This window comes from Copidosoma floridanum, unplaced genomic scaffold (genome assembly GCF_036245765.1).
Source record: "Copidosoma floridanum isolate Cflo_tuat_1 unplaced genomic scaffold, Cflo_Japanese_pri ptg000029l, whole genome shotgun sequence".
Lineage (NCBI taxonomy): Eukaryota > Metazoa > Arthropoda > Insecta > Hymenoptera > Encyrtidae > Copidosoma > Copidosoma floridanum.
Genome location: NW_028321906.1, coordinates 4,077,587 through 4,104,600, shown reverse-complemented (window position 1 = coordinate 4,104,600; position 27,014 = coordinate 4,077,587). Strand labels below are relative to the sequence as shown.

Genomic DNA, 27,014 nt, shown 5'->3' with positions numbered 1-27,014 from the left:
AACACGTCCGTGTCCCTGCAAACGAGCCGGGAGATATGTGTAAGCAGGAGGAGGAGTGAAAAGGGGCAGAAAAAGCAAGTTCGAGGTTTGGGAGGTGGGAAGCAAGAAAAGGGGAAAAAACGGGCGGTGTAGCGCACTACGCGGAAGGAGGAAGGGGGAGAGGGTGAGAGGCAGCGCACATCTGCTCGCACAGAGAGAAAGAGAGAGAGCCAGAGTTGCACGCGCTATACACACCCTCTGCTCTTCCAGCGTATGTATATGTGTGTACATAAAATATACGTGTGCGCCCGAGTGGGTATCGCACAGCAGAGAGCAGACACGCGGCTGTGAGTTGCTGCGCGCGTCGGCACCGCCACTTCTGGTCCGCGGGGTCACTTCTCGACTCCCCTTCTGCCTCTCGTTGTTCTCTTCTCGGCTGCCTCAGTCTGCGCTCGACCGTCGTGCCCGTCACCCCGCAGCCCTTCGAGCTCAGCAGCTAGCAGCCCCGCGTTGTGTGTCAGTGCCGATACATTGGTATTTTCTTCATTTTTATTCCCCTGCTCGTCTCCTCCCTATCGCGTCGCGTGTGACCGCGTGTGTCAAGAGTCGGCCGACTCCTTGTTGCTCGTCCTCTCCACGCTCCCAGCTCCACACGCCCCTCTTCGTCCCCCGGTTTTATTGTTATCTGTGCTCGTGGCTCAAAGCACGGGGTCCCTGCGATTCCCGTAGCTGTTGCATCTCTTGGTTAAATTTGTTGTTGTTGTTGTTGCTGTTGTTGTTGTTAAGTGAGCAAGTGTCCATAGCACCCCGTTTCTGGCTTGTCCGAAGGGATAAGTGAGCGAACAAGAGAAGGAAAAAAAAAAAAAAAAAAACAAGCAAACACTACCAGGGGAAAGAAAAGACGAAAAAAAAGATGAGGCCAGCGAGGCAGTAGCACCAGCAGCCCCTCGAGCACGTAGAGCGGCAGTTCCTTGGATAACCAGGAGGGAGAGCATGCCGGTTCCGCCGATCTCGCTACCATGATCGTCGAGAGGACAGCCGACGCGAAGACAACCACGGTAGGACCTCTACTCCAATTTTCTTTTATTTTTCCTCTCAACGGCCCAGCTATGCTTGCATCCACCTGTGGTGTCCCACATACACCATAGCCGACTCCTCTTATCGGCGTGCACATTGGGGCAATGTATAAATAAAGAGCGAGCGTATCGATTCTAGCGCCCGTACGGCCAGCCGCCCTGCTAGGACTGTGCTATTACTACTACTATGGGACTACTGGAGCACGAGAGCGCCTCGCGTGACGTCAGCTTGTAGACCGTGGCGTAGTTAAAACACGAGCGGGTCTTTACGTGGGAGGGAACGTGCATACTTGAGTTTCGATCGCGCTACCTCTTGTCGTATTTTTTTCCTGTCTTTCCCCTCCACTGCTTCATGAGAGCCAAAATTTAGGAAATTGACACTCAACCGCCGATTGATAGTTCGGTCCGTGTATCAGGTGCAGCGCCATCGGGGGAAGAGCGGATCGGGATCCTCGACACCGCGTTCATATCCCCCACCCCCTTTGAGCTTTTTTTTCATCATTCCCGTGGCTAAGAGTCCGGGAGAAAATGAAAGAAAGAAAAAAAAAAACGAGAGGAGAGAAAAACAGCGCGCTCGTGGTGGGGCTTTGTGTCCTACTCTACTTAAGAGCTCGCGGGGAGTGGGTTCGTATGCAGGCAGTCGAGCGTGATCGTGGGGTGTTTTGGAAATGGAAGAAAAAAATGAAGACGCGGATTGTAGCGAAAAACTGGTGGATTTTAGAAGGAGTCCAAAGGTTTTTGAGGTGTGTGTTTTCTGGGTCTTTGGGCAGATGATCGCCAAGTGGGCCTTGATTTTTTATTGGGGATGAGTCGGGTGCAATGGGGATACTTTTTGGGCTGCTCGATAACGTATTCCTTTACAAAGTTCCCGTCGCACTTTGAAATTGAGCTGCCTTAAATATTGACCATTCTTTGTTTGTACTATACAGTATTTATGACACACAAACGAAAGTCACACCTTTTTGATGATATTGATTTGATTTTGAAGTAACAAAAGTGACTTTGCTTGAATATTCGTAGGGTGTGTAAAATCACTTTACTTCATAGTTTAACGGTATAAGTACCGAACTTTAGTAAGTGAATTGAGACCGCGGAGAGTCGGATTGACTGTATATATGGAGCGTAATCTCGACCAACGTATATCCAAGCCCAACTTCTGAAAAGTTTTATATGAAGCACGACCGTGCAACCAGAAAAATACGTGGTACAAATATTAACGGGTGTAAATCGGGGTGAAAAACGTGGGAAAGGTCTAGCGATTTTATGGCGTGGAAATTTGATCTGTGAGCTTACAAAACAGCTTACAGACTCCTAGTGTTTGCAATATAGTCATGCAAAACAAAGAAAACTCTCTGTAGATCATAAAGATTCGTTCATTTTTGTTTCAACAGTTAGTAAAATAACGAATACATATAATTTATGGGTTTTGTAAGATTGCGTTCAGTGTTACTTTGACGAGCAGATCGTGACTTTTAAACATTGAAGTTGGAGTCTTTATTTATTTATTTATTTATTTTTTTTTTTTAATATATCTAGTAGGGTAAGAACTTTAAGTATTGTTGAAATTGTTCAAAAATTAGCTGAGGAAACGATTTTTTGATCCTGGACTGGACATTCTGGTTTTGTAGTAAACGTAGCGGTAACAAGAAACTACTACACTGACCTGTTCAGGGGTAACGTCACCGTATTATCCTCAAACGATTACAAAGCCACAAATCGGCTTCAATTACACGTTTAATAGACCAAGAAGCCCTGGTTAAGCTAACTTATAAATTTAAAGTGAAAGTGAAACACCCCGAGTAACGGTGGAGGGTGAAATCTCATGTTACTTCCAATTTGTACAAACTATACAAAATAATAGCTTCATAAAGCCAAATCGACAATAGTTGTACGTTAATTCCATTCATTTATTCAGTAAAGCACGAAATTTGATTAATAACGTGATTCAATTCAGCTGGTTCCGTTAACGATGATTAATCGCAAAAGCTTATTTCACGTTTTTGGAAGATGACCCATGATACGGACGTTGGATATGCGAATTTTAGCGGAATAAGCTTGACCCATTAACATAATGAAAATTTTTTTCTCAACAGCATTTTTTCACACAAGATTTTAAAAATAAATAAAAACCGGTACGTGGTTCTTGCTAATTAAAAATTCCGTAGAAAAAATTTTAAGGACAAATATTCGTCCACTACCTGAGTTCCAACAAAATTAAGAAACTAAAATGTCATTCACGTAACCCCAAGTACGAAACTCGGTATACATCGCTTCACCTGCGAAACATGTACATCCTCGACGAAAATCCTAAAAGCACTCCTTTCATACCCTCGACACATACGTATATGCTTTTCGTAGCCTTTCGAATAATATTTTGAAAGAGGCCATTTCCCCCGGAGCGCGCTTCCTCTTATCTCCCGCTTCACAGCTATTTTTATTTTCATCCGTAAACACAGAGCACCGATATGCTTCCGTGTTTTTTGACGTTTGGTGAAAAATTTTCTAGCCACTAGAACAGAAAAATCCTGTTACAGCATCAAGGAAATATATTCCGTACCCAACAGTAGGACAACAATGTTCTTGTGAATAAAGTTTCGGATGGGTAGTGGACGATGCTATAAGATATGATTTGAAAATTACGGAAGATTTTACATTGATTCATGACTCTGTTGTCCAGTGAGGTTAATTATTACCGAGATAACAAAGTCTCGAGTTTGATGTAACGTGAAAGTTTGTCCTGCGGCTTTTTGGACATCTATAGTTTCGATTGTTTGATGTGCGTGCAAAGTCCGGGTGGTAAACTTTGACACCGACCAGGTACTAGTTATGGCTAATTTGAAAAGTGTGTTTCGTGGAGCTAGCAGTCGTTTATGGGACTAGAGCAAATACAAAACTCACTTGAAATCCACAAACTCACAATGCAAGTTTATGAGTTCTGGGCGATATTTCACCTTCGATGAATCTTCAAAAAGTTGCTGTACATCGTATCCTTATAAATATTTTTTACTGATTTTTATACTCTGTGTAGCTTGGGGTCATATTTATTATCAATAGATATGATATTTGATCTTAGGATTTGAGTTGTAGGAAACTATACTAGTTGGAGGTCAGAGCGAGTACTTGTGGTTCAAGAAAATTTCAGTTTCCACTGGTGCTTCCATCGTTGTTCGTCTAAAACTGCTATCACATTTGAAAAAATGCCAATTAAATAGAAAATTTGATTTTATGTAGTCCAAACTGATATCTACTCTGTTATATGCATGCATAGATATGTATATCATGTGCATTTATATGAATCAAAACATTTGTAAATTACCTCGATATCTCAAGGGTGCAGATCCACAAAATCATCCCAAGGATAATATAATTTGTTTCGTGGAGTCAGAAACGTATTCTACAGGATCACCATAGATTGGACTTTTTTTCCTTGTTACGTCGACCCTTAGACATTACACACGTGAATCAATGCATGGAGCTAACGAAAGACAGCATTACAGTGTAACTTTCACACTCTAATAAATTTGATGCTAAGAAAAACCAAAAAACAATTTTTCCAATAATATCTGAAGTGCGTTTGAATGAAGTATCCTCGCCCAAAAGAAAGCCACCAAGATTCGACCAATCCTAGATCATTAATCTCCATTAGATGGCAAAGCCACGTCATTAGCGGGCGACAAAGTACATTTACAACACAAAGCAACAGAGAATAAAAAGAGACAAACACACACACACACACATTTCCTGGACGGACGTCTCGAAAAAAGCTCACCCAGCCGTTCACACCCAGAAAGGGATCAACACGCTCTCTTGGCTACCCAAGCATTTCCGGGTTCTTATCACAAGAGCACCAAGTCAGACAAGCGCGATTCACGCGAAGCAATGGTGCGTACACACTGGCGTTACGGTTTACTGAACCAGCAGCCAGAGTTTGGATACAAGGAGCTGGGCAATACGTGAACACACACACACACACACACAACGTGGGATTGTTGATCTGGCGCGTGTGTGTATGGAGTTTATACAACACAACCGCGGAAAATTCATAGGAGGTACGTGCACGTCGCTCCGATAAGTCGTGCCTGAAATTGACGCGCTTCTCGGGCCGTAATCACTTCGGATCATGCGATACCCAGCGCCTCCGGGGGCGTGAGAGTTTAATACACTCGCTCGGTAGAACTTGTTATCCAAGAACTTGGGGCTGAACGAAAACAGCTCGGCACGTCGCCCGGGAAGCTCAACGGTGGTGAATGGAAAAAATTTCTATATAGCACGATTGCCGAGGATAACGCGTCCTTTTCCCACATGCATGGGCGTGTGGTTCGGAGTTTAATGGTAGTTCACGCAAGCCGGAGGTGATACGATTCCGTTGAGTTTTCGTTTGATACTGCTATCGTATGCGATATTGGACTGGTAATACGAATGGGACTTGCGTGTAAATCGATTTATCGGGGTCAATTTGATACGTTCCACATAGTGATGCACAGGGTGTCTGATTTTAATTGCGTTTTTTCCTGTGCGTTCTTGGTATCGCTATTTTAAGGTGATTCGAGATTCAGACCAATGCTCTATTGGAACTATAAATATGTTGTTTTGGTCATCTTGTTACTATCTTTCATTTCCAAAGGATCATTCTGAAGTTTACTTGCTTCGTCAGATCCTTTTCAGCATTTCGTCTTTCAATAATCTTGCATAGATTTAACATGATAATGAACGTCATTAGTTAAAGAGTCTAATGGGACAAAAAACGCGTCTTTTTAAATTGAATCAATAGTTGACAAGAGCAATATTTTGAGAACACCGTATTGTTTGGATGGTTTGCATTAAAATACAAAAAAATACATGACAAGAAAAAGAAGATTAAATTTCGTAAAGTCTTATTGATATGGAAAATGTGATTTCGTAAAAGATGCGTTTTTATCATGGTCGGGGAGGGTAGAGTAGTTTGGTGATATGGTTAAAATACCACGGAATCCGTAAAAATTTATGTGGAAATGTAATACGCATCCGGTATTGATCTATTCAGAATGGCCGTTTACAATTGCCTACTATTCCCTGGACACGGCTGAAATCTCGTTTTCTCTCAACAACGCTAATAACTTTCGACTTCGCACCGATGCAGGGAGTGGGTAAAAACTACGAGTCACTTCGGGGATTTGCAAATTGGATTCATTTCGATTGGTAGAGAAATTTGATGTTTACATAGACTCTTTCTGAATACAGTTTTTTAACTTAGCTTTGCGTTCTATCAACACGAAACACGTACCTTCTTTGCCATAATTTCAACACGTCGATGGTAAGGATTAACTACTAAAGTAGCATCCCTGCTTATTTTCTATTTAAACTGTTCACAACGATCCATTGCTTTTGATAGCTGGGTATTCATCTCTGGAGTGAAATTATAATTTCTGGCGAATCCTTCAATTGAATAATTATCTTGTCTTACTTAGTTCGTTCGAAGTAAGCGAGTAATTGGAGGTAGCATATCATAGCCAGGACCAAATTGCAAACTGCATCCGCAATCAATCAGCCAGTCAATCAGCATAATCGATTGCGTATCATAATTGCGGCTCCGCAGACTCGCATGGGAATAGAGAGGAGTTTAATACAGTGATGCGATTTGTGGTTACGAGCACTGGCTACGTAATTTTGTAATGTGGTCGTGTCACGTCAGTTTTATTCGCAGTGACCGCGTTTGAAATAAAAGTTGGAAATACTCAAAAAAGGTGGAGTTGGTTAATAATCCATCGGTTACATTTCCAATGGTACACGAATGACAAAATCAAGTTTTTTGTTTGCGATAACATAATAATAGTTGTAATAATATGAGACTAGTTTCGCTCTAAAAAAGTATAATTTTACCATCACTGCCAGACTCTCAGGTTTGATCATCTCAGTGTTCTTAGATAATCGAGTTTATTTCGAAAAAAAGCTGCTCAAGTTCCATTCCTCCACTGCACTGGAGCTTTAATTTCCTTAAAAGTAATACCAAATAAGGTCAGAGCGCTGCGTCGTATTAATTGCATCGGATAACAGAATCCCGAGGCCTTCGATGTGAAATCGAACACGTATATACATACGCAGCAACTACAATATCAGCAAACTGCTATCTAATATAGATTGCAGCTCCAATATAAGCATAAACTCGAGCGAATCCTCGAGGGATTTTTCACGCTTCGAGAATTCCCAGGTGCTAATGTCAATTTTCCATCGAAAAATTACTTCCTCGATTGTTTTCTTGATATATAAGGGTAATCCCGGACAATTTTCTTTTCCTACAGAGGAATTAGCTTCAGCGGAAACGATTTAGGACAACCGACACCTATAGACTTTTTTTTGTATAGAAAATGTGTATTGGAGTGAAATATCATTTCATATATGGTGGAAGAGTGTCATTGAAGGTGAAAAGAATTTTAAATTGAGTTGCATATTGGAGTCGTTAGAGAATGTTATAGAGTAAGCTTTTATAACATAATTTAAAATTATATTACCTTGAATCCACCAATAGCATTATATTTATTGCTAAACAACAAAAAAAAGTTAGTCAACCAGGCACTTTAGTTACTTTTTGCATTATTTACATCCATGTCAACACAACACAACTTATCTATTCGTACGAAACAATGTTTTTTCTATAAGTTGTGTTTTTGATTACTTCGAACGATTATGCGTTACTTTGCTTAATTAAACTCAACTTGTCTCATGGCTGATGATAACAGTAAAATAGATACAAATTAACTGTTGGAAACCTTGAAGTGACAAATACCTATTAATTACGCTAATTGCGGAGTTTGCAGAAACTTCATAGCTAGAACGAGATCACAATGGCAGTAAATAGGAAGTGGAACAATTTTGTTGATTCACAGTACTTCTCATAAAACTTCTTGAACTCTTGGGTGCTAATTTGAGCGTACAGTTTGTTATAGAATGTTATATACCGATTTCACGTTTATTATGGAAGTGGATTAGAAATATTCGTGTTAGATACGCTTCACCTGAATAACGATGAATAGAATTGGCACTATGAATATTGAAAGTATCTCTTGTTGAGATAATTTATCGTTTGTTTGCTGTTCAGTTGCCTTATCGATTATTTTGTCAAACGGTTGCGGCTTTTTTTACTTAACGGTACCATCACTTCAAGTGACAACTTCATCCTGCGTCCTATATACATTCTATTTTAGAATTTTTTACATATAATTAATTTTTGTCACAAGACAAGAGCACAATGTTTCAGAGCAACATTTTTTTTCTCTCTACTCCAAATAACGTGGGCTTAATTTTATACTTTGATTGAAAAAATAAAATTGAAAAATCTCCCTCTACACTTTACTCTCTTGGAATCTACCTGCTCTGATGGAGTACGTGACGAGTAGTATGATTACCGTGTAAAAGTACACGATAACAAGTAAAGTAAGTTTCTATATCCATAGACAAGCTCTACTGTCGTTGCCTTTATTGATTAAATGGTATCAGTAGTTTCGGAGATTGTGGGAGGAGTTTTTATGGCTCTTTTTTTGCTAATAAGATCAAATCTACTCGCAGATTTAATTAGATAAGTCATGTATACATTTTTTTTCTATCCATACACATGATTGATTTCAAAACGCAACTAATATTTCTATGATACGTAGCGTTTGTTTGTGTGTGTGTCAAATTCTTTAATGATAGTACTACTGTCCCAGGGAAAAAATATTTCAGTGGCATTGACATAGAATTGCACTTATGCTTTTTTTCCTTTAGATAGAAATGTAATGTCTCAGTTTTTCGGTGGATTGTATACCAAGTGCTCAAGTATCACAGTAAATATCAGTTTATCAGTTGTTTTTGCTCTTGTAAACGATATGCTCATTCAGTTGAACGATATATCGAAAAGTTGAAATAATGTGATGTTAACTTAACATTTTTCTAATTTATTTAATCATAAGTAACTCGTAAAAAACACGCGACTTGGCGATGTATCGTATTATTACAGGTCTCGGATACTGGTCATTAGTTTATTAGTTATGTGGTGGACAGTTGTCCGTTTTATTGCGGGGAGAAAATCATCAGATATATGGTAAATAGCAGTATTATTATAAGACAGTTTAAAAGTTTTTTGCACATTAATAGTAACATGTTAATTTTATAGTGAATTATAATTAAGTAGATACTTTTCTAACACATAGCAATACGTCAGTTGATGCAAGATATTCGTACATTGGTTTTATGACTGATGAAGTATGTAGTTCTATCAACATCAAATTATTTTTACTTAGTAGTTTTGATTAATATTTAACACTATAAATATAACAAATTGCAATTAGAAAATTTGAGAGGTCAAAATACATTACAATCTAGTACAAGTATTTCAAAGTTTGTGAATTTTCTTAACGTTATTTCATAAAATTTAACGTACGCTTCGTTCAAATCTAAAACTGAACAATGCACAATTTGGAAATTTACCCCATCTAAGCCCATGAGGCTGATCAAAGAGAACAGAAATGAATAAAAAAAGTGTAAAAAAGGGGGAAAACCGACCGGTGCACTTAGAAAACGAGTGAAAACTCTGCATTAGCGTCCGCGAATTGGAGCCAAAGCAGACCAAACGGTTAACGGCTCACCGATTGCCAAACTTAATTGGAATACGTAATTATACTTTGGTGCATTGATATGGAAATATTCCGCGGCAAAGTTACTTAGCATTGTTAGTTTGGCCCACGGCTGGGGCAATACAGGCTCGTTCTGGCTGCACGTCCCGGTTGCTTCTGCCCGTGTGAATCACAAAGAGCCTGCCTTTCATCCCCTAGGCTCACACTCCCACGCTCGGATGAATTTGCGTTAATGCGATATAGTTGAGTGGCTGCACGTTGATACTCAAAGAGTTTTAACGAGGAAAGTGATGGCTTTATTTTTCAACGGGAGTATCCGAGCGAACATTTTTCAACGTTTTTAATGGGTTTCTTGCACAAGGTGACATCTGAACTGTTCAGCTTCTATCCAAGGGTTACATTTTTGTTAATAATTTAAAGTCATCTTTTATCAGTTTAACGTAATTGTTTACTGTTCTTATATACCATAAAATTCAGTGCAATCTTCGTAAGGAGGCTTTTAACAGTATTTCTTTATTAATATTCGGTGAACCGCGAAAAAACTTTCATGAAGCACTTCGCGGTGGACGAAGAAAAGTTTTAAATATTCAAAGCAAACTCTTGAAATCAATCCTACTCTTTAAAAATCATGAAAAGTCAGAAATCGTAGAAATTTTCAAGAGCAAAATATTTTTTAAGAGAATTTTGTTAGCCAAATGATGTTTTCGAGCTAAAACTATACAACTTAACTTGCTGTTACAAAGCGATTTTGTTTAAATAAATATTGATTACATAACAATATTCTTATGATATTATAATGAGAAATTTATTACGCACTTATTTAACGATGTACACATTATGTGAAAAGTACACGCAGCTGCTGATTTCCACATGGATGTGCCAATCCTCGTGCGAATGAGTTGTAAAAGCTATTTTTGATACTCAGAGATTAGAGTGCCTTTTTGTGTATAAGTAATTACTTGACTCACTGGTTTGAAAAAACACTACTTCATTTACGGTGATAAAATCTAACACTTTGCATACTTCATACAGGCAGGAGTAGTTGAACCTCGTACATTTAGTGTAAAAAAAGATTTTTTTTTTATGACTAAAGCTTGGAATTGGATCGAATAAAATAATTCTAAATCGATAAAGTCCATTTAATTTCCAAGTGCTATTGAAACCCTTGGATTGTATTGATACAATATTGTTACACTTGTAATGAAAGTTACGATTTTTTTTGTTATTTTGCAGGATTTTTTTTACAATTTTAACTTTATTTGCTCATCTTTTCGTACTTATAACTTATTAAATGAATCACCTTTCAAGAATTTCGAGATTGATGAAACTGACTGTCAAGATACACTCTGCAGGGTATACGAAACAAAAAAAACCAGCATAATCTGTTAAAAGTTGGAAGCATTCATACCAATACATCATAACGTAATCACAATATTATGAAGTAGAGACAAGGCTATGAGGAGAAAAAAAAATAAAAGATAAAACGACTTTAAAATACGGTAGGGATGAAAATGACTTAATAACAAGTTAACATATAGAAGGTCAAATAGTTGTCGAGTGTAAGTAGGAGTAGCAGGTCCTCGAGTCAGCCAAAGTAATTTTAAAATGAAAATTTACCCTATCCGAGTGATCCATTCAGCGTCGGAAGCACGACAAGGGGTCTGGGAAGAGGGGAAGGGGGGTAAGACGCCCTTTCAAATTATGCGCCCACTTGCTCACCCGATTGGCTGATGTTTCAATGGGCTGGTTACCCCTTGGGGTTGCCAACTCAGTTTTTCTGGAGCAGCGAGGGGGCACCGGGAGAAAAAAACATAGGAGCTAAAGTCGTACTTCTTCCAATTTTCAACGACTCGTCCCGCATCCTACTTTCTCCCCTAAGTTAGGGCTTGTACAAAAAGAACGTGCTAATAACCCAGCGGCTGTGACCCACATCTCCCCCAAACTCCAGCCTCGTAAATTTAACATTCGCCGCCACTACGCAGGAAAAAACACGTGGATTCCCCCCCCCCGACTGTGCTTCGCTGCTTTTTTCTCCCTCTCCCCTCCTACCCCCTCGCAGAAGTTTCATGCCAACCCCGTGGGGAGTTCTCGTGTGATTTACCTGCCAATCCTTCCGCTGCATCCTGGAGATCGTCCCTGTTTTTTATCCCCGCGTGTCTCTTCTCCGTACGTACGTGCACACATAACACGCAGTGTCTCCCTCTCAACCCCCCCCCACCCGAGCCACGACCCGCGAGTCTTATTCGGTATTCGACAAACGCGCAAACACGACTGCCCGGGATCCAAGTACATTTCACGCGTATTAATTATTCATGAGCCAGAGGAGACCTTCCTACCCCACCCCCTTGCTCCCTTCGCCCGCGAGCGCGCAATCTCTATTTCTCTTTTCCTCCGCCAGCCATCCAAACTCCCCCCTTCCCATCTTTCTTCGTTCCGGGGCTGCGATATGATTTTGTCACGCTCTTCTTTCTCCCGAGCCACACTCCACGGCTTCCCCCCGACGACGACGGCACGCGGCGGGTATAAAAATAGCCCGACGTGCCCCGCGGACGTTACACTAAAAAACTCTGGTGGGATACTCTCGGAAATTCGGTTTGCACCGGGGAAAAACTGCCTTCCGTCTCCCCCCCCTTTTTTTCTAGGACTCGCGTTGCTCGTCTCCCGATAATGCCAGGGGCTTTGGTGAAAAAAAAAAGAAGAAGGCGATACGGTACGCGTGCAAGTACAGTTTTCCCGCATAATGAGGAGGCCAAGGATAGGGACGACAGCGAGAGCCCATTGTGCGTTGGGCCGAGAAAACGAGAGGAATAATGCACCGCTTCGACAAACAAGGAGAGGGAGATACGGCCTGGGGGAGTTGTCATTTTTTTCCACCCCTACCCTCCGTCCAACGCGTGAAAAAATCGTGCAGCTCTTGGATTGTTATCGCTCATTCGGCTGACGGCTTGTTATGATCTGGAGGTATCGCGACAGTGCGCATAATGCAAACACGCGCAGGAGGATGTTGTACGCGATACGCAGGCGATCGATCTTCCTCGTCTACCTGTCTCTCGTGTGTAGGTAAGGACGTAGCTAAAAGGCTGTACATCCAACAACTCCTCCTCCTCGGGCTCTTGGTCAATGGGCGTTTAACATTTATTAGCTTGGAAAGCTTCGTTCCGTGACACTCGCGTTCAAACTTAGACTGGGTGTGTTTATTTCGTCGTTATGTGCACATGTATCCTGTTATCGACGATGAGTGAGTACACCATCGTGCATGTGTACACACTAGGTGGCTTGACGTGTTCATTTTTTTTTTTTTTTTTTTTTTTTTTTTTTTCATGCACACGCGTCCTCTTTTAGCCCACGCATACAGTTGTGTGTGTAGAACGCAGGAAAAATTGCAAAGATAAAAGGCCAGTGCCTACTCTTTTGATTTATGCATTGTTATAAACGACCGGGTGTCAGAAACAAATATCGAATCGATTGTTAACACGGTATCGTCGGCTTTGTGTGTGTATACGCGCTAAATGGTTTATGTGTTTTCTGAGTTTTTTATTGCTCGCGTTGCTCTTTTCGTTTGCAGATATTTGACATCTTTTGCTGCTATCTGTTTTCAAGAGCTATGAGGTTGACGTTGGACGGAATTGCTAAATATTTTGTGTGTACTGACTAGTTTTTCCGATTTTTGCGTGTTCCTGGTCAAACTCATCATAGTCATCTCAAGTTTTAGATGAAAAGCGCCATTAATGTTATGGAAATGTGGAAGTCATGTGTTTTACTGTTTATATGTACTGATGATTAACACATGAACTTAACTATAGTCTTCCACAGTGGCACCTACTTATTATAAAAATAAAGCTAGTGGATCAACAATGAAACTTTTAAGGTTTTAATGCAGTAGTATTATTGTATTATTACTGCAAAATTAGATTGGAACAAGGTTCCTGTTTACGATCATATCGTTTTTAACAAATTTTGGTTGGTCTGAGTGCCAAAGCTAGGTTCGTTTGTTTAATTCTGAGCGTTTAATTTCTATGGGGATGTATTCAAAAAGTTTTTTTTTTTTAACATTGATTTAAGAAATAAACTTTTTTTTTAATGTATTACAATTCTTTCTCACATTGTGCACAAAAGCTAAAATATATAGTCTGTTAAAAAAAAAGCTGATATTATACAATGCCTTTTGAATGAAATAATAAATTTTTTATCAGTGTTACTTTTAACGTTGTTAGTATCACGTCTTATCACTATTGCTGTTACTACTACTAAATTCAATGGCATGTATTTACGACTCAGTTATAAGTCAGGCGATAAGTCAGCGTCTATCTTTCTACACAGCAGTAATCCAAAACAGAATTTTTAGTTAAAAACGATTAGTTTTTCTTTTAATTGTAAATGACCATCTCTTTAATTTGTGGTACTTTTATGTTTGATCCAAACATTAAATATTTTTAATTAAAAATATTGTCCATTGGCATATGTTACTAGAAAGCAACGGAACAAATTATCATTCATAAAGATATAGAATAGAAACAAAAACCTTTTTTATCATCTCTTAATATCATATCGTAAGCTTTAATAAGTCATCTTGCTATACTAATAGATTTTTATTTGTTTTCAAGCCCAGTATCCACCTTCACAAATCCATTAAATAACTTATGAGTCACGATTTCAATAAGCACGTACAAGTCAGGCAGGCCAGGAATCCAACTGTGACTGTCTAAGTGAATACAGTTTTAAGGCAGCTCAAAGTTTTGGACTATGAAACGACTCTAACAAGAAGAAAAAAGTTCATAATATAACTGCCTCATTCAGCTTAACTGTTTATTAGGCACGTATATCCCCTATATTATTAAGAAATGTAAATGAAGATTTTCACAAAGTTACCCTTCGTACACCCCACGAGCCTTCCACATACTTTTTACATGGTCTTATCCCCCCCCCCCACAAAATGAGAGAAAATTCTTTTACTCCCTCAACTGTTATGTTTAATGGGTTACACCTATACTGTGAGCCTCTCTTGTTCTCCACGATCCTTCATAACCCTCCATGACAAAGATAAACAGACAGAAGAATGACAAATCTTGGTTTCTTTTGTTACATTCACCACAGTCTGCCTTACTATTTCCCGGATTTGTACTTTTATGCTTAAGGACTTTTCTTTCATTTATCTCTTTACAAGCCATTCCGTGACCTCCAAAAAAATAAAAAATATTAGCGCTCTTGTCTGCATCCAACTATTTAGAAATCCTTAAAAGTTTTTTTGAACAAACAAAGAATAACTAAATATAGCTGCAAGGGCTTATCTCTTTTTATCTATGAAATAAAAATATTGAAGAGCATTGCATATTAATACGTCCGATTGATATTTTTCTCTTAATATGTCTAAATATTCTAGTATTACTAATCACAATATTTGCATTGAATATCCATTAGAGTTTACCCAGAGTCAAAAACTAAAACATATTAAACTTTAACAGTTGAAACTGTCCAGAGTTTGCCAGTTTCTAATAGGGCTTTGTTGAAGACTCTCTGTTACCTTTAGGAGCTAACGAGGCTACCTCAATAGGTTGTCACACCAATGGATTAGGGATTGGGGGATTTATTTCTAAGTCAGAGTACGAGATATTTATTAAATTATTTCCGACGCTGTTCATGAGTATTCCTCATCTCTGGCATCAAAGTAGACTCACCAGCATACACCACTTTGCTCAATCAATTAAGGTTTAATGAATGTCCTGGTCTTAGTACTGACAAAGGAAGCAATAAACCCTTCGGGGCATAGCTAAGAGCAATTCATCAAAAAAGATCTAATTGTATTTGGACGACGCTTTGTATCATCCAGATTTCTGCATCAAGGCCTGAAAATCAGGGAAAATGGCTTTTTTCAGCGACAGAGATACTATTAAAATTTAGAATATGAAAGGGAAAGCCCATAAACTCTAATAAAAAGAGACAATCCGTATTGCTCTTGGAGGGCTCTATGTTGTTGACACAATGGGTGTTAGAAGTATATATTTATTGACATCTCATGGAGACCTACTTTCATTTGTGTATATATTTATACATGTGTATGTTATCCTCCGTGTTGGGCAAAAGAAAAATCAATATGTACAGCGTGTGCATGGGTAAAGCTGTTCCTCACATTTTGTCAATTACATATACTGCACGTAAAAAATTAATGTAATTATTTCAGTTATCTTCACGAAAGAACTTTGACTGTTGGCTACACTGTGTGTTACAGTGCTTAATAGACAGAATTGTGAAAAACAATACAGATGACATACAGTACTAATATACATCCATATTCAGTGTCAACGTAAAAAATAACAGTTTTATAACTGTAAGGCCTTTCAATTTAAAGGATTAATCCAAAGCTTCACAAAAATTCTTGACAAATCGAAAATTATCCAAAGTATGTTGTTCTGTAAATGAATAATTTACTTCTGTTAATTATAAACTGTAAAAACATAAATCATCGTTATTCCATCCAACTTTTTAAATTTCTACAAAAATGGTACATACTTATATATTATTCTTAAAAATAAAAGGATACATGTGCAAGTACGTAGTTTTGCTCTTGAATATTCAGATTTTCGATCGAAAAATTATGAAATACTAAGTATTCTCTGACGCATTTAGCTGCTGTATGCGTACATACTCTACACGTGACCTCATAACAATGCGCTTGTCCTCTTTCTACAACTAGAGATATTTTGGGATGGCATTATTTATAAAAGATTTGTCTTCAACTTTTCGCTTTTCTTAGCAATAAGGATACAATTCATAGAACGGGTGCTTAGGTTTCATCAGTGAAAGTTGCTTGAAAAAACAAATTTTCTGCAAATTTCATTTACAAAACATTATTTTCCTACAATAATGACAAAAAAGCGTAGTATCAAAACCAAAAAGTAAATTACTACGACAACATGAATAAAATTTCAAAAATCTGCGTCTTATTTAATTGATAACAATGATTAATCTTTGCTCAAATTTAAAAGTACAGTTATTTAAAATAAAAAAATATTTAATTCAAAATGAGAATTTTTAGTATTTACGCTGCATTACAAACTATTACAAGACCGGGTTTCTCATTTATTTGAAAACACCACGGTTTAACCTACATATTTTAAGTACCTTCACACAGCAAGAGGTGCTTTGAATTTTCATGCTCATTTGCATAAGCCATAAAAAATTAATTGAACCTCCTAAAAACAGACTTTAATCAGCTTTTTTCAAATCTTTGTTTCTAGTAATAGGTTTTCCTTTACAATAGCTTCGTGGTAGGGAAAAAGTAAAAAAAAAAAAAAAAAAAATACTGTCGATAAAAAAAGTTACATGTACATGACGCAGTAACTGAAAATCCTTCTAACAGTAGGATATTCTTGATAATTTAAATATATTACAATTAACAACTTCTTTTCTTGTCGTCATATGTGTGTATATATTATTAGTTATCTGTAAGTTTAAGCAAGTTCCTTATTTGGTCTATGAAATTGTGAAAGTTTGGAAAATTGACGAGGCACGTTTTTGATGATCAATAGCATAAATTTTTTTTTCATGTTGTATTTTACAGCCCCTTGTTTTTTTTACCATTTTTTTGTGTATATATTGAAGAAATAACTAATTTAGAGGTAACAGTACATATAAAAGGATTTTATGACAGAATTATAAAGGAAAAATTACCTATAGCTTTTCTCACGTTTTCACCAATTAGATAAATCCATGTCTTTTCTAACTATATACGTAATACCTGGTCCAAGCAACTGCATACTATTTCTCGTTCTAACAAAGTACGCAGTCTTTGAATAATTTATCTGGTGAAGTTTTGTCATCAGTCCATAAGAGTAAAAAGGTCCCCACAACAACTGTAACATCAGCAGTGTTCCCCAAACTCGTACGTCAAACCAGATGGAAATACAAAACGGAGTATGCATATAATTCCAAAGTTACACAAACTGTTTTCACTTATCAGAGCTTAAAGTTGCAAAGTTACCCCCTAGAGTTTTGGCTCAGCTTTGTGTTTCGTTCATAATCCCTGTGTACATCGCAAACAGCCTAGTTTGCTTACAACATTTATTTTCACGAGCCACGCGGTATTCTCCGAGCAAACAAAATGTTTTTTTTTCCTTTTTACCTAATTAGAGATAAAGAGACGCCGAAAAAGTCTCGGTTTATTTTCGAATTTTTAATATTTATTCGACGAATGTTTGCACAAAGCTGGCATTCGCAAAAAATGATGACTACAATTTTACCGCGAAGTGTACTGTATCGTGGAAAAAAAAGTCTTAAAATGTGTTTCGTACTTTTAAAAGTGCAAGCCATGTATCTGGGAAAACAAATGTCAGGCCGGAGGAAAAACTTTCGTAATACTCCATTTAAGTTGGAGCGGATGAAGTGGAGAGAAAACTCTTGTTAACCGCGGCAAAGGCTAAGACACTAATAGTGCCAAGACAAAACGCCTTTTTCTTTCCTTAAAACCGAGATAATAGCCCAAAGCGGAAATTTCCTGGTGCGAGTGCCAAGTGACCCAAATACCTATCTGGCGCGCACATACATTCCTTTTCTCGATTGAATCCTTCCCGGGTCAATATAAATAATTAAAGGTTCGATCGAGCGATCCCGCACTCGTCTCTCCTGATAAACTTCAATTACTCCGTGTAATCGATCGTGTACCGACTGTAAAAGTGTTTTCGCTCGCAAGCATACGAGCTGGTCGTGTTTATGAGGGAAAGAGATGGGTTTTTGGTCGATACGAGCGCATACTAGAAAAATATGTCGATGGCTCTCTGATACACGCATAATCGTTCACTTACATTTTTTCCGTCAAGGGGATTTTCCAGTTGTGCTTGAGATTTAATCTCTGATTTTGGGATATACTATTTAAACAAAAATGATGGTTTGATGAGTAATTTATAACATCCAATCATATTGGTGTACACCAGGATAGTTAAATACATTTTTTTGATTCAAGAAAATATTTCCAAGGACAGTTTTAAGTAAGTAATCTCTTGGAATAAGATTTTGTTTTCTTTCTTTGAGAATAGTATATTACGCCACTAGGGCGGAAAGTGCTTCTTCCCGCCCGCGGGCGCACTTTCCGCCCGCCGAGTACTTTCGGCCCAAGGGCGGAAAGATGATTCCCGCCCGCAGGGCGGGAATATTCTTTCCGCCCGAGGGCCGAAAGTACTCGAAGGGCGGAAAGTGCGCTCAAGGGCGGGAAGGCCTCCGCCCGAGTCGCGTATCCTATTTTTCTCCTTAAGGGCGCAAAGTGAGAACATATTTTGTCTGGTTAATGATCACTTCAATAGAAATTTAAGAGTTGATTCACAGCGGTAAATTTAAATGAATTCTAAGATATTGCAACCTCTGTTAAAAAATAACGGAGGTGTTTCGAATAGTGTATTGACTAGAATAGTTGAGTACGAACAAAAACTTAAAGCTGGTATGCTAGAATATCTTGACTGCAGTGTAGATATTAGTGAACTTCCCTATTTATAAATTGTGTTGTATATATAAAACTATGTTTATTGATCGAGATGTCATGAAGAAGAACGGTAACTCGTATTTTGCATCAATTATTTAAAATTGAGTATGATTTTATTTTTATAAAATAATAAGTCTAAAAAAGTAGTCGGTAAGGTAGGGAATTTTTTAAAATAAGTAAGAGTTAATTGTTAATAAACGAAAGTTCGCATCAAAGGTTGTGCGGGGTCCAGGGGCGGCAGCCCCTGGTGGGGGACCAGGGGGCAAAGCCCCCGGCGGGGGTCCAGGGGGCGGAGCCCCCGGTGGGGGGTAGGGGGGGCAAAGCCCCCCCCCCTCGTCCAAAAAATCAATTGATCGTTCGATTAAAAAAAATTTACAACCATTTCCCGAAAAAAAAAAAACAAATTAATTTAATCTAATCTCCCGAAAAAAAAAAAACTTGGTGGAATGAGAGTATGAGTATCAAAAAATGGCAATCAGAGATATAATACTCCCTTATTGTAATATTATATTTTTTCTTAAGAAATTATACACAAAATATACTTATAATAGAATTTCATAAAATAATCAAGTCTTGTTTTGAAGATGTATAAAGAAAGATATTTGATAGATGTCGCATATAACATATTGATAATGTACAGCACCAACTACAAAATTTACTAATTTTTCTTATTTGCGGGCGGGAATGTACTTTCCGCCCTAGGGCAGGAATGTACTTTCCGCCCTAGGGCGGGAGGTTCCACTTTCCGCCCGTGAAATAGGCACTGAAAGTACTTTCGGCCCTCACTTTCCGCCCGAAAGGAGGAAAAATATATTTATTTCAAACTAGAAAATATTTTTGCTGAAACCAATTTTATCTTAATGTTAGAGAATTTTCACTTGCAAATCTTCTAGTAAATATTTTTTTTATTCTAAGTAATATTTCTTTTAGCGTAGACATTAATTTTATAAACTACTCTTCTCGAAACGTACACAATTGGTGAATAACTTGAATTGGGAAATTAAAACTAGGAAAAAAATAGAAATTTATAGGTTCATTACTTGAACTGTATTTTTTATTTGTCTTTACTCTTTCTAGTTACTCTGGATTTCAGCTTTTACACGTTTAACTTACCTATTACTGTGTTTAGACATGATGGGCTCTTTTTACACACACTTCTACAATAATTTCCTATGACAAATATCTCAATAAATTATGTTTTTATTACTATAGCATTTCCTGTTTTTAAGTATGTTTATCAGCATGTGAGAAGCAGAAAAAGAATACTTCAATTTTTATGATAGAAATTTATCGTCATTTTTCAACATAAGCTTCTATTGAAATATGAAGGTCATAAAAATGAGCTATTCGATTGTAACTATATCTTGAATTAAAACAATATACTCTGGTCTTTTACTGTTTTCAATAAACGAATAATAAACAAACATGTATTTATATTATTTATTTATATGCCCAGTAAGGTACGAAAATTGAAATTTGATTTAGTTTTAAGATTCATAGTTTGAGGTGCATGATATTTTTGGACGTATAAAACAAACTCCTGTAAAATGCTCTAGAGTTAAAATATATGTTAATAACATTGTTCAGAGTACAGTTATAAGATTAAATAATAATAATAATAATAATAATAATAATAATAATAACATTAATAACAATAATAGAGTGAGATGGGTGGAGACTTAGGATTAATCTTCAAAATATTTTTAGATTAGCCATAAATTTCAGTACGTAAATGTTTATTAAGTAAGAAAATGCAATATAGTATCAATTTATAACTATTTTACTTCGTGTAAGGGTAAATTTAAAAGGAAAGTTTTAACATACATATCCGGTTAGGTCACAATACTATCTCCGCTACTCGATGGTTCGTCTTCCCTAACTCGGCTATTTCTACTTAATTTTGAAGACTATAATATACTGCTAATCAGATTGTAGAAACATTTGATCTGATGCATTTGTTATTGTGTGCTGAAAATACTACGTTATTTCCAACCATTACTGGAAAGTAGAAAAAAAAAATTTTTTTTGCAAAATAATGAATCAAATAAGGCTCATTCACGCATTTACGTAACCTAAATGTAAATGAACATTTTTCTACTTTACTTTTCCAAGTGAAAACAGTATTATTTCGAAAATACATATGGATTTCATAACAACGACAATGGTAAAGCCCCACATAATTTCCAAAACACCTCGCTGTACCTGCGATACAAAAAATCCCAGTCAACTCCATCTCTTTGAAAAATAATTGCTCGCTCGTAGCTGCAGCGAAAAAAAGGAAAGTTTTTAAGCCCGCCGTCGAGTACCAAAACAATCGATCCCATCCACGCGCCAAATTCAGCATCCCTCCCGAGGTAAGCTTGTACCCCAAATCCCGAGATAATCCGGCTGCAGCGCTCGTAAACTCGAGCGGCGATTACGTACAGATGCTCGATTCCCTCCGCGGACCGGGTAGGCGCTCAAAGGGTCCGTAAACAGAGCAAAAATCAATTGTCAGAGAGCCAAAGAAACGTCGCCGGCTGCGTCGTAAGCCAAGCGGGTTGGGAAACAGGATTTGCGCGGTGCGCGCTCCCCCGGGTCCCCCTTTGAATCTTTTATAGAAAGATGCCTCCACGTGCGCGATTTACGCAAAAAGTGACGCTCGACCCGTACGTTTCGCATTGCAGGCAAGCCAGCTCGAGGTGGCGACTACATGCGGAGCTGGGGCTGGGCGGCGGCTGGCTGGGCAGCGGTAGCAGAGCAGCGGCCTACAGCAGCAGCAGCAGCAGCAGCTCAAAGAGGCCAGAAGCATGAATCTCATAAACATGGACGCGGAGAACCGCGTCGTCCTGAACGTGGGTGGGATCAGGCACGAAACATACAAGGCCACCCTGAAGAAGATCCCGGCGACGCGGCTGTCGCGGCTGACCGAGGCCCTAGCAAATTACGACCCAATACTCAACGAGTACTTCTTCGACCGGCACCCAGGCGTCTTTGCCCAAGTGCTCAACTACTATCGCACGGGCAAGCTGCACTATCCGACGGACGTGTGTGGGCCGCTTTTCGAGGAGGAGCTCGACTTTTGGGGCCTCGACTCGAATCAGGTCGAGCCTTGCTGCTGGATGACGTACACGCAGGTAATGTTGCTTACCAATATTGACTTTTTTTTTCTTCATTCTTAAACAGCTAATGGGTCGTCCTTGAACAAGTCTTTCTGAGCTTTTGATAATCTGTGATTCATCTGAACGGATAATCGTATCTTGTCATTATCTTTTGTAATTATAATATTAGAAAATGGTAACCGATAATTCATTATTGTTTTCACAAATTATTTGGCGATTTTAACTAAAAAATTAATCATACAATCCCTCAATAGATGATATTGCCCATGTAATGACTTTCTTGTCTATTTGACCAAACGGTAAAACTATCTCGCTTGACTTTCAAAAATGCTGGGCTGAACCTTTTTGGACGCTATGAGGGGAATATTTAGGTCATGTTTTTCTCTCTCTGGTTGTCTTGCTTATTCAAAGCCAGATTTCATGCATTTTTTAGTCCTCGTAAATCCCTATCTGTCCGTCCCTTGCATTAACTTTTAAGTAGATGGTAGAAAAAGGGAGCCATGGAGGGCAACAAAAGGTAGGAAATATTTATCTACCGGTAGGTACTCTTTCAAATTGGACAAATGAGAAAATATTGCATTCACAACTTTTGCATCTTGAAAAGCAATCTCTCCTTTTTATTCATTGGAGCAATCCAATAAAATAATGTCTGTTGTATATTTCCCAGAAAGAGTATTGTAACGATGTGATCACTTTTAAAACCATAGCATAAAGTTGATTTACAATAGTTAATTCAATAAACACAAATGCAAGTAAAAAGGGCCCGATACTTTATCCCGGTCGCACAACACACACAACGCGTCATCCAACGAGGAAAAGAAAATTGGCCAGGAAAATACAACAGCAAATTCGGTGCAGGGCATTTGTATAGGTATGGCTGCGGAGGAGTGTAACCTACTTTTTCACCGCGCGCAGGTCTCGGGCTTATGGTACGTGAAAGATTTATTTATTTAATCAAGGTATAAATTCGCCCCAGTCCCGCCTTTCTTTTGCGGCTCTCCCGTGCAGCCTGAAAAATAAGGCCGCTGAAAATACACGGCTGAGATAAAGCGGAGCCTCGGAGATCGACGGAATTTGTTACACGCTCGGCTCGATACGGGAATAACCAAGTACTTTGGATAATCAAATTTCGAGGAAAAAGGGATTTCTAAGCATATTGTCGTCTTACACGTTCCACGGACTACCTACTTTCTTGCGTAACAATGTTTTGCAAGTTCTTTCACCGAGCGCGCGATGCCTGGGGCAGTAAAAGTTAATTGGAGGAAAAAGGTGCGCGTCTGAAGCATATTCTCGAAACGCGGACGTGTAACTCTGGGCTGCGAATTTTAAAAGCGGAGTCTTAATCCGAGGAGCTTCGCCCTCAGGTCGTTACCCTTAATGCATCGCGTGAGAAGCGCCACTTTATTGTGCAAGGAAAGAAATGCAAGCATCAAGAGTGTAGTAGTGGGTTAAAAAAAGATCGAAAAACCTGTAGTGAGACATTTTTAATGCAAAACGTACCCATGCCTATAGCTTATTTTGGAAACAGTTAAGTAACAAAGCTCTTATAAATCACTGTGCTCGAAATATTATGTTCAAAATATTTCCGAAAAGTTGAAAGGTATTTCTCAGATAATCTATTTTTTAGTTTATTTCTTTCCAAGATAAAAAAAAACTTCGATTCACTCTTAAAAAAGTTTTTTCAATTTTCAAGTAAAAAGTTTTAATGTCTTTAATCGATACATGCATTGAGAAATTATCAAGTAGCCTGCAATTTTTTTAGCTTAAATTGTTTTCAAGTGTTTTAAGTGCAAGAATATCAAAGTTAGAGCCTTAATATTTGTTGGACAAAAATGAAGAAACAATTTAGTAAAAGGCATCATTTGCATACAGAACCATAGAGTTTTTTTGATCTTTGTCTTCCATTTTCTAGAAATTTTTTAAAAACCCCTTTTCAAGATATTTTATCATAGTGTGTGCCATTTTGAATGACGATTTCTATCTCCGAGAAGTAAAAAAAAAATTATTTTCTTTGCTTCGTCACAAAAAAATTGGAGAAAATCCTAAGAGACTTAATCTTGTTTATGGAACTTTAAATATCAATATATTTATATTGCATCTCGAAGAAATCGCTTTGAACTTATTATGTACTGTATTATTTAAAACAAATAACATTCTCTTTATAAAAAAATATTGTAAAAATAAAACCTTTGTCGATGAGTCAAGAGCAATTAAAAAAGTGTCAATTGTCAATGTCCAAGTGTATAGTATGTCCTCGTAAACCAGGCAGTATATTTGGCCATTACGTGAGTTGTGATACGAAAAGTGTCTCATTACGATGTAAACTTTATTGCACGGGGCCTATAAAATTGGTACTTAAATCGAGCTTTTGCTCAGCAACATCAAATATACGTGTATAGCAACAGCCCTAACTCGTAAAAAGTGAGGCATCGATCTTTTTACCGGGTGGTATAAGGAGGAATAAAAATAGGAAGAAGTTGGTGCTTCATCTTCGTGGAAGTGTATAAATGAAGCTTTTGTAATTTACACCGATATGATCTAGTTGTTGAGGGTCGGGGTGGTAAAAAAAAAAAAAAAGATCGATAAATACAACAATGGAGATTAACGGCACTTTGATGAGGTACTCAACTCGACGGTTGGCCCTCCGTCACCGCTGTTTACATCTATATTGTACACATACCACGTAGAAGCCCTGCCTTCGTGGTGATATTTATTGCCTTTTCTTGCACAAGGGTACCGACGCCATTGTCTCTTCATAGACTATGCAAACAATGAAGCCGCGTACTTGATACCGATACCGTGTAAAACATAGTAAGTGAATAATCACGTGATAACGCTAAATTTTTTTTTTTACCCCCCAACCAAAAGTGCCAACAACGGCTATGATGGATGAAGCACTATTGTCTAGCGAGCTAAAAGCTCTCTAAAAGTTGGAGCTTCCCTCAATATTCATCGTTACGATCATAAGCGTTGTACTAGCTGTGAATCGCAAGAGCATCATATGCGTTCCATGTTAATGTTCGTAAAAATTTTAGAGATGGTTTCTAGGGGGGTGGGCTTAATCGTACTTATTAACATGGATTTATCGTCAGCTATTCTACCTATTATCGTTATTAGGTGTTGACCATTAATTTGGATTATAAAATGCGATGCTAAAAACAAGGTTTGTTAATTGATAACGTAGTCATAGGCTAACCTTTTTTAAACAACAATGACAATTTGTAACTATGACTGAGTTATATAGAAGTAACCAGGCACGAGATTCTCGATACTCAATGTTTTTTAAGGTTATAAAATAGTCATGTAGTTGATAACTTCCATCCCTATGTATATACAAGTTATATAAAAAAGAAATTCGTATAGGATTCACCACGCAACCCCACGACCCCATACATTCTTTCATTCACCTCAGCCCCTCTAAAAAAAATAATGAAATCTATTTTTTCCAACATTTTAAAAGTGCTTAACTATTCTCCTCTCTCGTCTACTCAACTACCCCTTACAGCTCCTCTTCATTCCTAACTCAATTAATTATTTTATAAAGTGTTTCTAAAGCGACGATGGTTATTGAGGACTAAAATACAATGCAGTGAATGTTCAATTTGTGAAGTTAATAAAGGCCCTTCAAATAAAGAAATAGATAACGTAGTAGACCAAAGTTGTAAAAGTCCAAAAAAAAACTTGAACTATTTTAAATGCGTAGTGGATCGATAATTTCTCCGCTGCTGGGACACAAATAATCAGCATAGACTGGAGCAAAGAACAATTAGATTGTACATTTTCTATCGCGGTAATGAATATGCATTGAAGGACATGCTGAGCCCTAATATCCTACTTTTAAACGAATAATGAATTAGCAATAGTACCTCAAACGTAACAAGTACTGTGACAATCAAAGAAACAAAGAAACAATGATACTGCGCAGTCAAAATCGTTAGAAACAAAGGTGGTAGTCAGCGTCGTCTCACAAGTAAGTTAGTAAGTCCGTCTGTGGCAACTTTACGGGCTCGTAAGATCCAAGGAGGGATCGCGAGGGAGGTTGAGCACGACCCAGGATGCAAGGGGGAAGGAGAGCCTTGAGGGAGTCTTGTGGCGTATGCCACGGATCAAAAGCTCCCAAGCGTGTCAGGGATCCAGCATCCAGCAGCTGATTTTACGATTTTACGCGTCATCGGGCTAGACGTGTAGTATATGTACCCGTAAGTACGATCCTAAATGTATGCATGGCTGTTACGGCTCATCAAGCCCACGAGGTGACATCTTGACACCGATGGGTGAGAGTTAGGGGGGTGGGGAGAGCTCAAGCTAGTACTTGAATTTTAGCTCGATGTTTCGCAAAAAGTATCGAGTCATGAAATATAAATGGCTTCGTCAATTACGATGGCAAGACTTTCTTTCGTCCTTTATTTGTTCTTGTGACATCCCTCTCTTTTGGTGTCACTGACAGTGGTAATCTTCTGCTTTTTCCCACTTTTCATTCTCACCACGTTTATCGAGAACTTTTGTAACTGTTACGTTAATCCAGGGAGCTTTGCTGACTAGATTTTCTGATTTCTATCAAGAGCTTGAGATTGTATACGTAGAAACGTGGAAGAGGATAGCTGGATGGATCTCTGGTCCATATAGGTCTATTCTAGCTGTAAATTAGTAATCGCGAGCTTATCAAGCTAGTTCTGTTTTGTTATATTGACAAACTTTAGTAAAAAGTTCACGGTGTACATTGGAAACATCACGTTCCGCTGGAAAGTAATTTATGGTTGTCCAGTAGTATAGGTACACGTATGGTCAGACATAGAATTGC

The 27,014-nt window shown here is 38.2% G+C and overlaps 1 protein-coding gene across 1 annotated transcript in view; it reads left to right on the top strand.

Annotated features, from left to right (window-relative positions):
• The first annotated feature begins 451 nt into the window (after positions 1–451).
• LOC149373697 (potassium voltage-gated channel protein Shaw) overlaps positions 452–27,014 on the top strand; it is a 44,936-nt gene continuing 18,373 nt past the window's right edge. Inside the window, exons 1-2 of the mRNA XM_089595920.1 lie at positions 452–1,037; positions 21,779–22,228. Of these exons, the coding sequence (XP_089452046.1) occupies positions 21,902–22,228 (327 nt within the window). The 5' untranslated portion in view covers positions 452–1,037; positions 21,779–21,901. The remainder of the gene's footprint in view (positions 1,038–21,778; positions 22,229–27,014) is intronic.